Below are 16,090 nucleotides of genomic sequence, written 5' to 3' on the forward strand. Positions count from 1 at the left end.
TTACCATAGAATTTTTATTACACGGTTTCCATTTTCTTAATTTATATTTTTTACATTTTTTATAAGTATTGGGATATATTTGTTTACACCTAAATTCCCATTCATTTTCTAAAATTTTAGAACAATATTTATGACTTAACTTATTTTTGACTTGTTTAGCCGCTTTACTTTGCAAATAATGTAAAGTTATTCTTTCTTTTGCAAAGTTAATTCTATTACCTATAGTATCTATATTTTCTTTTGAAAGCCCTGAGTTTCTACAGTGCTTATCTAAGTAAGATACGTATTTGTTTATACATATCTCATCCCAAGGTGGGGGTAACTTATGGAAGTATTGGTTTTCCAAAACTCTATATTTTCATTTTTAATTTTGATATTCATAAAGGAATTTTTAGAAAATTCTTCTAAATACCTAATATCACATAATTTTATTTTTGAGAGTATGTAACTAGCTACACTATCTTGATCTTTTTATCACAATAACCACAAAATTCTGTTTTTAGAATTGAGGTTAATCCTTTTAAAAGGTCTTTAGGAGATCCTATTTGGTTTAATAAAAGCTCCTTTTGTTCTTTTCCTTTCTCAGACTCTTCTCATCGTCTAAGAAATTGAAGAACAACACCTTGAAAAGTTCCAACAAAATAGTTTAAAAACTTTTCTTTTGACCAATTGTTGTTGTTTACAACAATAGTCATTGATTGTGCCCAATCATCTATAACTTTTTCATAGTCTGATATAGGAGTATTAGTTAAATCTAAATATATTCCTCCTTGGGCAACATTTCTCTTATTTAAATCATCTATTCTTGGTTGAACAGGTTGATTTGACGTTTCACCTGGGTATTCAGGTTTTACATCATTAGTAGCTATGTTTTCAGTTTTATTACCAAAAACCCTAAATTTTTCATTATCAAATTCAAAATCTTTATTAGAAAATCTAAGATAATCATCTGTTTGACTATCTGACTCTATTTTTCTTTTTCTATATGGATCTGGTGGTTCAGTATCCATGGGTTCTGGAACATCTATATTTTCATCTTCAGATGAAGTGGTTTCTTCATCGGAATTATAAGTTGAGACTTTTATATCTTCATCCTGATCTGTTGAAGTTTTTTCTTCATCAGATTGTTTCTTATATAATTCTGTTTTTTCAGAATTACTTGAACTACTACCATCATCATATTTTAACATATAATGATAATTGAACATACTGAAAAGATCTTTATGTTTTTCATAAAGTTCTTCTATTAATTTTAAATATTCAACTCTTTCAAGTTGATCATTACTATTAGTAAATTTTTCTTTCCAATGTTCTATAAGTGTTTTATAGGATTGGAAATCATATTCTTTTTGTTTTTCATCTTTTTTACGTTTTTTATATTTTTTTATAATTTTTTAACATAGATGACGACTCATCAGATGAAGTGTTTTCTTCATCAGATAAAACAAAAATATGATCTTGACCATTACCATAATATAAAGGACCTAAATTTACATCAGACTCGATATTGTTATTATTAAAAACTTGATCTAATTTATTATTAAAATATCTTCTTTTAAGAATCATTGGAGCCGAACAAAGATTGAGCCGTGGGTATTAAAGCCAAACACGATTTTTATTTTCCTAGATTTCATTTGTTGAGCTTCATATGTTTTGTTTGTCGTATGCTCCCAAAAAGTGGTAAAGAGATGATTTCGGTTTGTCGAACCAAATCAACTCGGATCCAAGCCGAGTCACTCGAAAAAAGCCCGTCTCCATTTCGGGTGCCATTATTAATTGTCACAGTAATTTTCAAACCCTAGAAACCGCACACACTCTCTCGCCTGCTCCCCGGCCTTGGGACTTTTTGGTGCTGTTTACTGATTCATATCTTGCCATGGTCTCGCCGTTTTTTTACTCTTACCTTGCTTTACTTTGAATTTTGCTCCGTCCTCCAGATCGTTTCCTTAAAATTTCTCGTGATCCAAACACTTCACTGACGATGTTGTATTTCTGGATTTTTTTGGTTCATCTTTGTTTAGGCGGATGTGGAAGGCGATGTTGCTGCTCCAGGGGTGCCTAAGAAGAGAACGTTTAAGAAGTTCAGTTTCAGAGGTGTCGATCTCGATGCTTTATTAGATATGTCCACTGACGAACTCGTCAAGCTCTTTCCCGCTCGTGCTCGCCGAAGGTTATCTCTCGTTATTATACTATCATGTCTAGTTAATTCTTTTGCTTCTTTAAGCTCGTTTTTATTGCTTTTTCTTATAGAACGTTTTTATAGTTTTTAATTTGTAAATTAAGATAGTTTGTTTATTCTATTTTAGGTTCCAGAGAGGTTTGAAGAGGAAGCCAATGGCTTTGATTAAAAATTGCGCAAGGCTGTGAGTGTTTCATTGCCCATCTTTTTGCCTTTTTGTAGAAATATCTGATTACAGAGAAGGTTTTTTTTTTGTAATTATTTTTACCTTGAGAGTAGAAACGAAAAATATCTAGGATTTTGATGAATTTTTCATAATTTTTTTTCTTTAATATAATGTTGTAGCTGGTTGAGTATGTATGTGCTGTTCATATGCTTCAATAGATATAGGTAAAGGTACTGATGATCATCTACAGTTTTAGAATGCATCTACTGAACTTAGGAAGTTCTGAATTTTGATATCGACTTTGTTGAAATAGCTCAAGTGGGAAACTGGTATTTCTGTATTTAACTCCATATAGGGACACATTACCATAAAAAAAAAAAAAAAACAATGTATTTGCTTTCTCCCTCTAGGATGGCTTTATGGATTTATTTGAATGATAGGGTTCTCTGTCGTACGAGCAATATGGGAAACTGATGATCTCATATTTTAAGTATAATATATGCGCATGTTCACTTGTTTACTGCAGTCATGTATAAATGGTTGATGATAATTCTAATAGACTGTTTAGTCAGTTTGTTTTACTCCTTTTTTTTTATGTTGTTTTTGACCAAAAAGGTTGGTAAACAGTTCGACATTTTTTGCTTGTCTCTGAAAAGTTTGATGGTGGTATGCATTGCGTAAATTAATCAGCTTTTGTGACAGGAGTTGCACTGATCCGGTTTTGTAACATAATTTCTCTTCTCCTTTATGTCAGACCGAACCTACATGAACTGTGTAGAGTTTGACTCCTCTGCCCTTCTTTAGTTATCATCTATAGAATCTTTGTTATTTGAGATCTATGATATGCTGCCTTTGAAGTATATATAGCACTAACTACATTGGGATATTTAACTGATATCTTCTATTTATTACAAATTTCCTTTTAACTATTTTATTCCTTGATGATGATGACCAAAGTAAATGTAGATAAGTCTTTATACTGATAGTGTTATTCTGCTATGTTGAAACAGAAGCGGGAAGCACCACCCGGAGAGAAGCCGGAGCCTGTTAGGACACATCTCCGCAACATGATTATAGTTCCTGAAATGATTGGTAGTATCATTGGTGTTTACAATGGAAAGACCTTCAATCAAGTGGAAATCAAGCCTGAAATGATCAGCCATTACTTGGCTGAATTCTCAATCTCCTATAAGCCTGTCAAGCACAGAAGGCCTGGTATTGGTGCCACCCATTCATCCAGGTTTATTCCTCTCAAGTAAAGGTTTAATGTTTCTTCTCTGTTGGCCTGGTTGAAATGTGATGTTTTTTTGGTTGAATTTTGATCAGTTTATTTAGTGCTGCTTTTTTTCTGAGGAAGAGGGCACACGTTAGGACAAGGCTTAAGAGGGAAAAGTTTTTGATCGTGAAATAGAAATATTTTATTTTATTCCTCCAATAAACATGAATAAGATAAGTATTCGTCACTCTTCAATTTTCAAATGTCAGTTAAAAGTAGGGTTTTCAAAATCAGATTAATGGTTTTTTATTCATTGATTTGTTTGGTTTAATAGAATAAATTATTAGAAAATTCAAAATGAAAATATTTTAAAAATAAAGAGACAGGGTTCGATTGGTGGTTCCATCAATCTCTATTCGGCTCCTTCAATTGATTTGCAAGTCAATTCATCTTTCTTTTTATTTTGGATCTATGTTTTGATTGATTCAATTTGGTTGCGAAAATAATGGTGAGAATTCTTAGCTATGTGCAAAAGTGCAGTGGTGATGGATTTGAGGTGGCAAAGTAAAAATATATTTTAGGAAAATAATTAAATTATACTTTTCTAAAAGGTTAAAATATAAATTTTATTATATTAATTTAACATTACAATTTTAGAAGAGTTAAATTACTTTTCGGGAATTTGTGAGATTTTTCAAATCAATCCCTGAAATCAGAAGAGAAATGTTTCAACACTAAAAAGAAAAGATTGTTCCAGTAAAAGATAATGAATTCAATAATCGGTTTATTAGATTTCAGGTGACTAGTACAATTTCTTCTTCAATAAGTTATAGATTACTGACACAATTTTATAATTTTGACGTGATTTGATCAAATGGTTATAATCTTTTATTTTTCTTTTAACCAAAACGAAGGTTACAGAATTTTATTATAATAAAATTTCACTTTAACATTGTATTAATTTTTAAATTAAAAAAAAATCTATCCTAAATTTACCATTTTTGAAGGCGAAAGGTAAATTTAAAAGTTTATTTTAAAACCAAAAATGGTAGGGAGTATAAAATTCGAGAGGGAAGAGAACAAGTTCCGGGCTTAAAATTTTTGGGCCTAGTCCTCTGCCAAATGGGCCTAAATGACACTGATTTTGATTTCACTTGTTGTTTATAGATGTCAGCCCCAATCACGCATTAACTTTTGGATTTAATATTTAGAATATTGATAATATATATTTTTATTCTATAAGTAATCTTAAAAAATTGATATGTGTCTCTACTTATAGAGTTTAATAACCCCGAAAAGTATTTAATGACACATAAATTATAAAAATTAAGTGGCTCCTTAGTTCAATAATATATGTATGATCTAAATCCAATGAAGGGTATGAAACAAGTGAGGAGTGAAATGAAAACCACCTTAGATTCTATCATATTCATTCACAATGTATTATTAGTAGTAGAAAATTTGGGATTTTCAGGTAGCCTAACAAACAGTAATCAATTACAGTTTGAAAATGAAAAATGTTTGTTTTGTTTTATACCAAAATAAGAGTAGGAAAGTCTACTTGTCAAAGTGCCAATTACCAAACTTTTTTTGTTCTTTTTCGTTATTGTTATGTTGATCATGTAATGTAAAGCTTAACATAGATGCAGCCTTTGTGATTGGATTGGAGATCCCAGTCGAAACCTAACATTTAACTTTTTAACCCATCTTTTACTTATTGCCTAAGCGAAGTTATAGCAATTTTCAGAATTCAACACTAAGTTTGAGAACAAGACTAACTACAAGGATGATAAGATTTCTTGAATCCATCATCATTGCTTGGGAAATAAATTATGTGGAGAACTCCAAAGCACCTGCCGCTGTTACTATTTCAAGGGATTTACTTCATAAATTATAACACCTCTTACTCCAGCGAACTCGAGTAACGAATGTTACATTTAATATTAAATATATATTTACAATTTCAAATACTTTTAATAATAATTTCAAGATTTTATTACACTTTTAGGAACATAACTAGACTATTGATAAAGATTAATTGCACGAGTCTTATTTAATTCGAATAAAAATTTTCAGTTGTAGGTCCATGTCTCGAGGCATTACCATAGCACTGTAGAAATTTAGCTTCGATCTTGTCCTATCTCCAGACAAGTGAGTGCATGTCTCGAGACAAAAGGGCTAATGTATAAAGGCATGGGTTAGTTACCGTAGGTTTTTAGCTTTGAAGTTTGTATGTCTCGAGACACACTTCACATATCTCGAGACTTGAGACAGGAGACCTAAAAGTTCTGTTTTCAAAGACTTCCAAACTATACCATAATCATTCATAATCATTCCAACCATAAAACATAACTCATATACCAAATAATTCCTTATATTTACTCATCAAAACACATCAAACACAAGTGTGGGGAATCAATTAGTTCCTTGTTTAATTACATAAACATTCACCTAGGTACATGACATATAACAGAATAGTGGAGATAACATACTCTTCTCCAAGCTCTTGGGATGTGATGAGACGTGAAGAAATTGATCCTCCACAAAACCTCACTTCACGCCTTTACCTACGCATTAAAAATAATGCAGTAAGCTTGTGAAAGCTTAGTAAGTACAACGAGAATTAAACTTACATTTTCATTAATTAAAGGTAAAAAAATACAAAAATGTTGCAATAAATAAGTTTAGAACTTATTAGCAATAGAATTTCTATACTATATTTAATTTATTATACTTGGATTCACTATCATTCTACTTAATCTCGTCACAATATTCGTAACTTTATTTTATCTTTTACAATTTATTGGATGCTCCATGTAGACTTAAAAGAACATGCAAGATATGCGGAAGTAATATAGAGATGCACCAAAGTGCAGTAATAGAACAGAATAGCACCGAAGTGCAATGTCAGAATAGAATAACACTAAAGTGTTTAATTAGAACAGAGTGGCACCGAAGTGCAATAGCAGAATAAGGAGTGCACTGAATGCTTCCTAAAGGCATGCCATCTATCCTACTAGTTCATATCTTGTCTACATGGGCAAATATAACAGAATCATATTCACCTTTACATTTCAAAATTAAACTTACATACTTTACAACTTAGCCCCTATTGTTTTAAAGCTCAACAATCATTGTCATAGCATTTCAATATCTTTCCATACATCATTAAAAAATGTGTATATATATATGCATATATGCATATCACTTCATTTATACATTCAATCATAATATTTATCTTTTCTATCAACTTTTATATTTTTACAATTTAGCCTTTTCCTCACTATTCTTCATTTCATTATAACAAATCACTTAGTAAATGGAATTAAATAATTAATTCCATCATTCTTAATCAACTTCTTATTTATGTATAGCATAATAGTTAATAATAAAAATCATGTAAACATTTAAACATCTAATTAAACTTACTAATTAAAATTATTTAAGCTAAGAAAAATTCTAGTTATACTTACAACCAAAGACTTGGAATCAAGCTTTCTTCTTCTTCTTCTACTCTTTGGCTATCTCTTTGCCTTTGTCCCCAACTTCTTGTTCATTTCTCTTTTTCTTCATTTCCATATAAAAATATACATGTTTTACTTATCAATATTATAATCAAGTAGCATATCTATGTTCTTTAAATAAAACTAACATGAAATCCATGGAAAAACATATCATACTTACCTTCATTTCTTCTGGTCAAATCCTAATTTTTATTTTCTCTCTCCTCCAAGATAACAATGGATACACTTCTCATGAAACTAAGATAGCTACTAGGCTTCTCTATTGATTTCACTAATTATTCATGAAAAAAATTGGGGCAAGTAAACTTGGAAAGCTTGGAAACTGTGAAAAGGACCTATTTATAAATAATATAAAAATTTTAAAGATGGAGAAAAGAGAGAGGGGCTTGAGAATGGGGGAAAGATGAATGAATATCATCATTTTTCTAAACAATTCTAAAATAAAAATCTAGTAATTTTAATAATTAAAATAATAAATATTGACCAATCATACTTTTATACCAATTTAGTCCTTAATCATTAACATGCATAATTATCTAAATTACATATTACCCACTTAGTCCCTCAACTTCTTCAACAATACCATTCTGAGCCATATTTTCTTTTGGTAAAATTCCACCTCTAGCCCCTCCTATTTTTTCTTTCAACTCAATCTACTCATTCCAACTCTTAATTTCCTTACTCTTGCCCCAATACTTTTCATTCTCTTACAATTTAGTCAATATCCCGAATTTATTTCTCACAATAAACAAGCCTTTTTATTACCATTAGTATCTACCTTCACGTTTAACTAATAATGATAATTTCTATTTTATAACCTTATCAAATTCTAACACATTTCCTCTCGATTTAACATGGTTATTGACTCAGGGGTATTAGGGATGTTACATGAATTATTCCTCCAATTTATTGCACTTTAAAAGTAAGTAGATAGTAGGCTAAATGCTTATATTTGGGAATTTTTTAGGGATCGCTTACATAAGGGTCAAAATTTTCAAAATTGTTATATAAGGGCCTAACCATTACAAAAGTGCTTAAATAAGAGCTTTTCACACATTTCAACCTAGTTTGTAGTAAAAATATGGTGAGCATTAACATATTTAGAAAAAAAACACATAACAGCCGAATCATATATTGCTTGAAAAGAAAATAAAGTAATATTAACATAATTTGAAAAGAAAAAAAAACCCTAACCGTCGCCCTCTCATCCCAAAATTCTTAAAATTTTTCCAACAATCTTAATTTTTTCTTCTATTTGAAAAACAAAATCTGGAATGGCGAATAAAGTAGTCAGCTCTATCTCTGAGACATCTTCTCCTTCCAACTAAAATCAAGTCTAACCCAATTCTGGAAATTCTAGAACATCTGAGAATCTGTTTCTTCTTATCACAAGTCATAAACTCAATGGACAAAACTATCTCTAATGGTTCCAATCTGTCTAAAAGTTCATGTGTGGTAGAGGAAAAGAAGATTACTTGATTCGAGAAGTTCCAATTCCTGAGAAAACTGATTTGAACTGCAAGAATTGAAAGGCCGATAATCATCAAATCATGTCATGTCTCATAAACTCTATGAACGTGGATATTGGTGAAAACTTTCTCCTATATGAAATGACTCAATAAATATGGGAGGCAGTGAAGGAAACTTACTCTAATTTTAGAAATATTTCAAAAATCTTCGCGGTGGAGACAGTTCTTCATGATCACCGTTAAGGAGAATTAATGGTAACTCGATATTTTAATGTTCTAATTCATCATTGGCAACAATTAGATTTGTTTGAGTTTTATAGGAGGAAGTGTCCAGAGGACAATGCTTTATATCGTAAGATAGTGGAGCAAAAAAGAACTTTTAAATTTTTGCTTGGTTTGAATAAAGGTTTAGATGATGTTAAAGGTAGAATAATGGGAACAAAAGCTCTTCCCAGTCTTCGAGAGACATTTTCAAAAGTTGGCCAAAAATAAAGTAGGAAGAAGGTAATGTTAGGCAATCAACCGCCACCTCCAAACCCAAATGGGTCTGTATTTGTTGCTTGTAGCTCAAGGTCTCCAACACTAAAGGATAACTGCTAGCTGAGAAAGGGGCAGCCTTGGTGTGACCATTACTCTAAACCTATTCATATAAGGGAGGCATGTTGAAAGCTACACGAAAAACCATAGATTGGAGGTCAAATAGATCAGCCCAAGATAGTTGTGCAAACGCAACCAATGTCAAGTTGGAACAACAGTGCACAACTGAATCCAGCCTCTTCACCAAGGAACAACTAGATATGTTAAAATTGTTGTTGAGCAACACTTTAACACAACACTCTACCGCTGCACCAGGCATAAGCTTACATACTAAGTCAAGTAAATTACAATTAAATTAAACCGTTGAAATCTTTATATGGGTTGAAGTAATCTCCACAAGCATGGTTTGGTCGATTCTCAAAGTCAGTAAAAGGACATGACTTTATCCAATGCCAAGTTGATCACGCATTATTTGTGAAACATTCCTCAATAGATAAGTTGGTTGTTCATATTGTCTACGTGGATGATATTATTCTAATTGGAAATTATATGGAAGAGATAGCAAGGATCAAATAGGCATTAGCTAAATAATTTAAAGTCAAATATTTTGGTCTTCTTCGATACTTTCTAGGAATGAAAGTGGCTCAATCAAGAAAAGGTATATTTGTTTCACAATTCAAATACAACTTAGAATTACTAAAGGAAATTGGTATGCTTGGTTATAGACCAGCAAACACTCCAATGGACTTAAAAAAAAAACCTCAGGCGTGAAAAAGAAGGAGTTCTAGTGGATAAAGGGAGATACCAATGTCTGGTAGGGAAACTTATCTTTCTCATACTCAGCCATACATTGGTTTTGCAGTGAGCACAGTTAGTCAGTTCATGAACAATACGATGGAGGAACACATGGATGCAGTATACCAGATTCTTAAGTATCAATGTTGTACTTTGATGTAGACTGGGCAGGGAATCATATAGATAGCAAATCAACTACAGATTATTACTCCTTTGTATGGGGAAATCTTGTGACTTGGAGAAGTAAAAAATAGTTTTTTGTTTCCAAGAGCAGTGCTAAATCAGAGTTAAGAGCACTTGTAATTATGATTTGGGAAGGGGTATGGATTAGGCGGGTAATGGCAAAATTGGGTATGGAATTTGGAAAAACTGTGAAGCTCAAATGTGATAACCAAGAAACCATCAATATTGCAAAGGATCCAGTTCATCATGATTGAACTAAGCATGTTACGATTGATAGACACTTCATTGTAGAGAAGATAGAGAATTTTGAAGTAAAAGTAATATATAGAGAATTTTGAAGTAAAGGTAATATACATTCCATCTCGGGAGTAGTGTGTAGATATTTTAACGAAGGCTCTTCAAGGTCTTAACCTTGAAAGATTGTATAACAAGCTGGGCATGTACAACATGTACAACCCAACTTGAGGGGGAGTGTTGCATATTTAGTTCTCAAAGTTAGGAGTTAGTTTCCTATTTTGTAGGTATTAGGAAATCAAGAAACTAATTAGTTTTTATTCTGTTTTAGTATTACTATTTTATAGGAGGTAGTTTCCTTTTTTATTTATGCAGAAATGTATATATATCATGTACCTATTTTGATTTAATATAGAAGATTAATTCATTCAAAATCTTCAGCTCGTAGTAAAAAAACATAGCTTTTTTTGGAAAGTATCTATGTTATGAAAAATACTAACTTGTGCCATAAGTTATGTATTGAGTGTCTGTATATAAAACTCAATAATATCATTTTCACTATTTTGTTTTGTTGTTTCAAGACTTGTTGTATCCTAGAGGCAATATTAAAAGCCTTAAGGATAGTGAATCATGCTTCAAGTTTATTTTTTCCCTTAATTTTTTTCTTGCTCCACAAGTTTATAACATAAATAGGTTGTGTTTAATATGGCATAACTTAAGGCTCTAAGAATAGATGGCTTTCATGCGAAGTTCTATTAATCGTAGTGGGGCATTGTGGGTCATAGTGTTTGTGGCAACGTGTCTCCTCAGGTGAATAGATGGACCCTTACCTTAATAAACCATAGTTGGCTCTACTTGTAAAAGTGACTGGGGTCGAATTTCTATCTTAGTTCTGTCTAATAATTTATGTATTGTTTTCTACAAGATCATCACTAAAACTATGGTTAATCAGTTGGGTTGATTATGTGGAAAATAATTCATCAGTATCAAAGCGAATTTTGTTGCGGGTGTAATATTTTAGATAATATAGTTATTACCAAAGAAATAGCCTACACAATACGAATCATGAAAAGTAAGAATTGTTGGATGGTGATCAAAGTTGACATTGAGAAAGCGTATGATAGGATCTATTCGGACATTTTAGAATACTCTTTATCCAACGTTTGATTTCCAATATTCATCTTTAAAGCAATCATGCATTGTGTGCCCTCTTCGTCTATGTAGGTTCTATGGAATGGGGATGTAATAGACACATTATTTTCATCAAGGGGTTACGACAAGGGGACCTTCTATCCCCCATACCTTTTTTGTTTTGGAGATGGTGTGTTTGGGGCATTTGATTGGTTTGATTGTCAAAAGGTAAGAACGGGCGCCATTAATGTTGTTTAGGAAGGTTGTTTTGTCCCATATTGTCTTTTGTACGATGAATAAATAAATAAAGTTAATTTCACATTTCACTGTTATGTCTTTTGTATTTCTATCTTTTATATTTTGCATGACTAGTGAAATTGTGACAAACAAATATTAACTAATTGATTGCCTAAGTTCAAACTGATGATAAATGACACTATAAGAATGTTTACATTGCGAGAAAGACAACTTACTTCAGTAGATAATTTAAACTAGTTTGTAATCCCGTAAAAGAATCAAAGTGAGCATTTGATTCAAATATTGAGAAGGATTATTATGTCGTTTACAATTCCAATGAAGAGATAGTTAGTCTTGGCTATCGGAGCAGTTGACTCAACGGGTAGAGATATAAATGTATTTATTGAAAGAATGATACATTGGACTGGACCCAGATAAATAATTCTAAATCTGTTTGTGAATTAATGCACTTGTGACGTTCATGGTGTGATTTATCTAAATCCTAAGTTAGTCACTAACCATGCGTATGTAACTCATGTGCTTTAATATAAGTGAAGGCTTATGCTCTAAAGATGATCGAGCTAATAGCCGGTATGTTGTGTACATGAGTTTTGCATGGCATGACTTTCTAGCAGTAGCGGAATTCATAGTTTAATTAAAGAGTTAGCTATATCCTCTCATTGACACTGTATAGATTGATAAATATGGAACGTGACCATGGGTTGCTTGTTCCCGAACGAGCAATTTATCACATTCATTTATTGACTGTGATCATATTAATCATTAAAAAGACACAATGGTGACAATGAGATAAAATAAGATTTTATTGAGTGAATGGATTTAACCCAAAGGAATCAAAGATATCATATGAGGATAACACACACATAACGAGGTCATTGGACAAAATAGTTGGATAAATTACTTTCGTAAAGAGTATACAATAAAGAGTTTTCAATTATGGTACTTCTTGTGGACTCATCATGATTAAGTAATTGTAAATTATCGAAACGATACTTTTGGACATAATTGTAATTACTAAAGCCTAACTGTATATATCCGATTGGTCCATCCGCTAGCTCAACAAAAGCTCGATCAAACTGTATTTGAATCAAAAGAAAATTCTATGACTTTGGAAATAATTTAATTGAGTCGATTTATTCGATGTCGAAGTAAATTGGACGGTTGTAAAAATTATTCAACTAGAGAATTAGATTAAAGAATTTTCTTAAAAATTAATTTGGAAAATCTAAGTGATTTTTAGGAAAATTAATTTTGATCAAGAAAAATTAAATTAATCAAATTAATTAAAATTAATATGAAATTTTTAGAAATTAATTTTCAAGTCAGATAATTGACCCAATAAGTAATTGAACTTGAAAATTAGACCTAAGATCATAAATTGGAACCTAGACTCAAAAATTGGTCGAACTAGGTTTGGTATGTGAAATCGGATTGACGATCCAATTGGTGGCTGGACCAAATCGGTCGGGCCGTCACTGGCCCAAATCAAATCGACAGTAATCAAACCAGCTTTGGGTGCTGACGGCAGCATTTCGGTGGTCGAAAAATTGTCGAGGATGGTGGGTCTTCGGTGGTTGAGCAATGGAAGAATTACACTCCTACTGGGGCTCTGCTAGAGAATTTGATTTCAGATTAACTATTCCAAAAATAATATTATTTTAATAGATTTAATATTAAATTAAATTTAATATTTATATTGTAGATAAATATTCTATTAATTTAATATTAAAGTGATTAAGTTTAATTATAGTTGAACTCTCTAAACTTTCCCTATATGAAAAGAGCCTTAAGTCATTATTTACACGCAGTTGAATTTAAGAGAAAGTTGTAGAGAGAAAATTCTTTGAAGAAATTATTTAAGAAATTTTGTAGAGATATTTTTCTTATTTATAACTTGGCCCAAAAGTTTAGAGAAATTGTAAAATTACCCCACTGGTAATTTTTGTAAAAAAATTTCTGATTCAAAGTGAGCCCACACTTGGTAGACGTAAGCTGAAGGATAGCGAAGAAGACTACTCGGTCAAAGCGTTCATCCTAGACGAATCAAAATGGTACAATTTTGATTAAGTGTTTATTACTTTAGATATCACAACCAAGTTTTTGTTTTGGATTTAAAAAAAAAACTCTTGTTTTTCCTTAAACTTATTTTTCGCTGCGTTTTTCAAATATGCTTTTCCAACATGCCGATGACTTAATTTTGTTCTGCAAGGATGAGTTGAGGTGTGTGCATTAGACTCAAGTGCTCTTTTATAGCAATACACCAGAAGGACTAGCCTTTGAATTGAGTAGGGTGTTAGGTTTCTCTCGAGTAGACGATTTGGGAAAATATCTCTAAATGCCTATTTTTCTTGAGTGAGTGACTAGTCGAACTTTCTAGTTTGTGGTTGATAAGGTGTGCGCCAAGCTAAATGGTTGGGATGCACATTACCTTTTATTAGCAAGCCATATAACGAACCGATGCTTCTTGCCTTTTTGAACTACTTTATGTGTACGAGTCAAGTGTTGGTTATGGTTTGTAAGGAGATTGAAAAGTGCTAGGAACTTTATATGGCATTCTAGTCACTCCTAGAAGAAGTCAGCCTTGGTTAGCTGGCAAAATTACTACCAAACGATAAAGCATGGTGGTTTGGGCTTGTGAAACGCCAAAGATCAAAATACAATTTTCCTTCTTAAGTTGAGCTACAATATTGTTTCCAACACTACGCTTTAAAGGTTTGATTACGTCGTAGTAAATATAAAGTGCATTATGTCCTACTTGAGTCGAGTGAACGTAGTAATTGTTCCTACATATGGAAATCCTTAGTAAGGGTATAACCTACTATTCTTAAAGGTCTTTATTGGGCGATAGACAATGGCCGATTAGTGAATTTTTTGAATCATAGGGGATAATGAGCTTAGGTCCCCTTTAAGAGTATAATGTGGGCTTGATTCCTTTGAAGGATCGTGTCTAATGTGTGACGTGCTTAATGCATGAAGAAAATGGGATTGTGAGTGTTTGAAGTGGTTGTTTCCCTAAGAAATTTTGCAATGTATTGTATTTATTTTGTCGCTTAAGCCAGTGTCTGGTAATGATCAAATAACTTGGAAAAGGACAGAGTGCGAGCAGTTTTTGACAACAAAAACTTTTAAAGGCATGTACAACTCCAATACCTCAAGTACCGGGATGACTAGTTACAAGTCTGACAGATTAAGGCCTCTCAACGAGTCCATACATTCTCCTGGTTGGTGTAGCATAACTGGCTCCTCACAAATGTAGAGTAAGTTCATAGGGGAATGGCTTTTAAAGGTCATCATGCTTATTATGTTGAGCCCACAAAGATTGTTTTGCATGTGTTACGAGGGTGCCACTTTACAGAACTAGTGTGGCACAACATTGTTCCCTAGAGGTTTCTAGGTAGGTTCTTTTGTGGTTCTGTGGACAAGTGGTCTAGGTGGAACCTATAAAGTACAGTTGTCTCGTATGTGCACAATGGTAAATGGGAATTAGATAGCCAACACTGTCTCATATCTCGACAATAGTGATTTGAGAATTTGTTGGTAGCCATCACTTGCGAATTAGGTAAAGGTTAATGTTGATGGTTCATTGTCAGCTCGAATGAACATTGCTCTATTGGTGGTGTGATTCAAAATATAAGTGGAGGCTGAGTTATAGGATTCTCAATGCATGTTGGGGTGTCCACGATTTTTCATATGGAAACAAGAGCTTTGTACGAGGGATTGAAACTAATTTGGGATAGTGGCTTCTGCATTGTTGAAGTAGAAAGTGATAATGTTGTTCTTGTTGAACTAGTTTAAAGCAGTGGTGTTGCCATAAATCTCTTGTTTGTGTTGCGACTGATTTATGAGTTGTGCTGTCGTAGTTGGCATGTTTATTTGAGGTACATTAGGCGAGAGCATAATAAGGTGGTGAATCTTTTGTCTAAGGGCAATTTGTTAGAGCTTAATAGGCTTCATACATTTGATAGACCTCCATCCTCTGTTGTGTCTTTGTTGGTTGTTGATATTAACTGTTATCTCAATTCCATTTGTACGAAGCAGGAGTGCTGAATGTAGCCTTATTTCGGGGATTCCTTTTTTATCGAAAAATATTAATATATACAATATTTTAGATATATATGATAGAGATATTGGATCAGTTTAAAATTTTACATGCATGACAACTACAATTATATAGATAAATTTAATGGTTGGATCACTAAAATATTAATAGTACAAAAATATATAAAATAGTGTAAAGCATAATTTTACACTGGTGTAAGTGAATCTATCAAAATTATATTCATAAATAAATTATGAATATATATTCTTAAGGTAAACTACAAAAATAGTCACTTTTGTTTGCCTCAAATTACATTTTAGTCACTTATGTTTGAAATGTTACGTTTTAGTCACTTACAT

The 16,090-nt window shown here is 32.1% G+C and overlaps 1 protein-coding gene across 1 annotated transcript; it reads left to right on the forward strand.

The window, feature by feature from the left end:
* Positions 1 to 1,711: 1,711 nt before the first annotated feature.
* Positions 1,712 to 3,505, forward strand: LOC105803168 (40S ribosomal protein S15-4). The gene is made up of 4 exons (XM_012635206.2): positions 1,712 to 1,879; positions 2,022 to 2,170; positions 2,307 to 2,363; positions 3,356 to 3,505. The coding sequence occupies exons 1-4, from the start codon at positions 1,877 to 1,879 to the stop codon at positions 3,414 to 3,416; spliced, it is 270 nt and encodes an 89-aa protein (XP_012490660.2). The 5' UTR covers positions 1,712 to 1,876; the 3' UTR covers positions 3,417 to 3,505.
* Positions 3,506 to 16,090: the final 12,585 nt, after the last annotated feature.

This window comes from Gossypium raimondii, chromosome 11 (assembly GCF_025698545.1).
Source record: "Gossypium raimondii isolate GPD5lz chromosome 11, ASM2569854v1, whole genome shotgun sequence".
Classification (NCBI taxonomy): Eukaryota; Viridiplantae; Streptophyta; class Magnoliopsida; order Malvales; family Malvaceae; genus Gossypium; species Gossypium raimondii.

Coding starts and splice junctions, on each gene's coding strand:
- LOC105803168 (XM_012635206.2), top strand. Junction 2,171..2,306: donor CCCGCTCGTGCTCGCCGAAG/GTTATCTCTCGT, acceptor ATTCTATTTTAG/GTTCCAGAGAGGTTTGAAGA. Junction 2,364..3,355: donor ATTAAAAATTGCGCAAGGCT/GTGAGTGTTTCA, acceptor ATGTTGAAACAG/AAGCGGGAAGCACCACCCGG.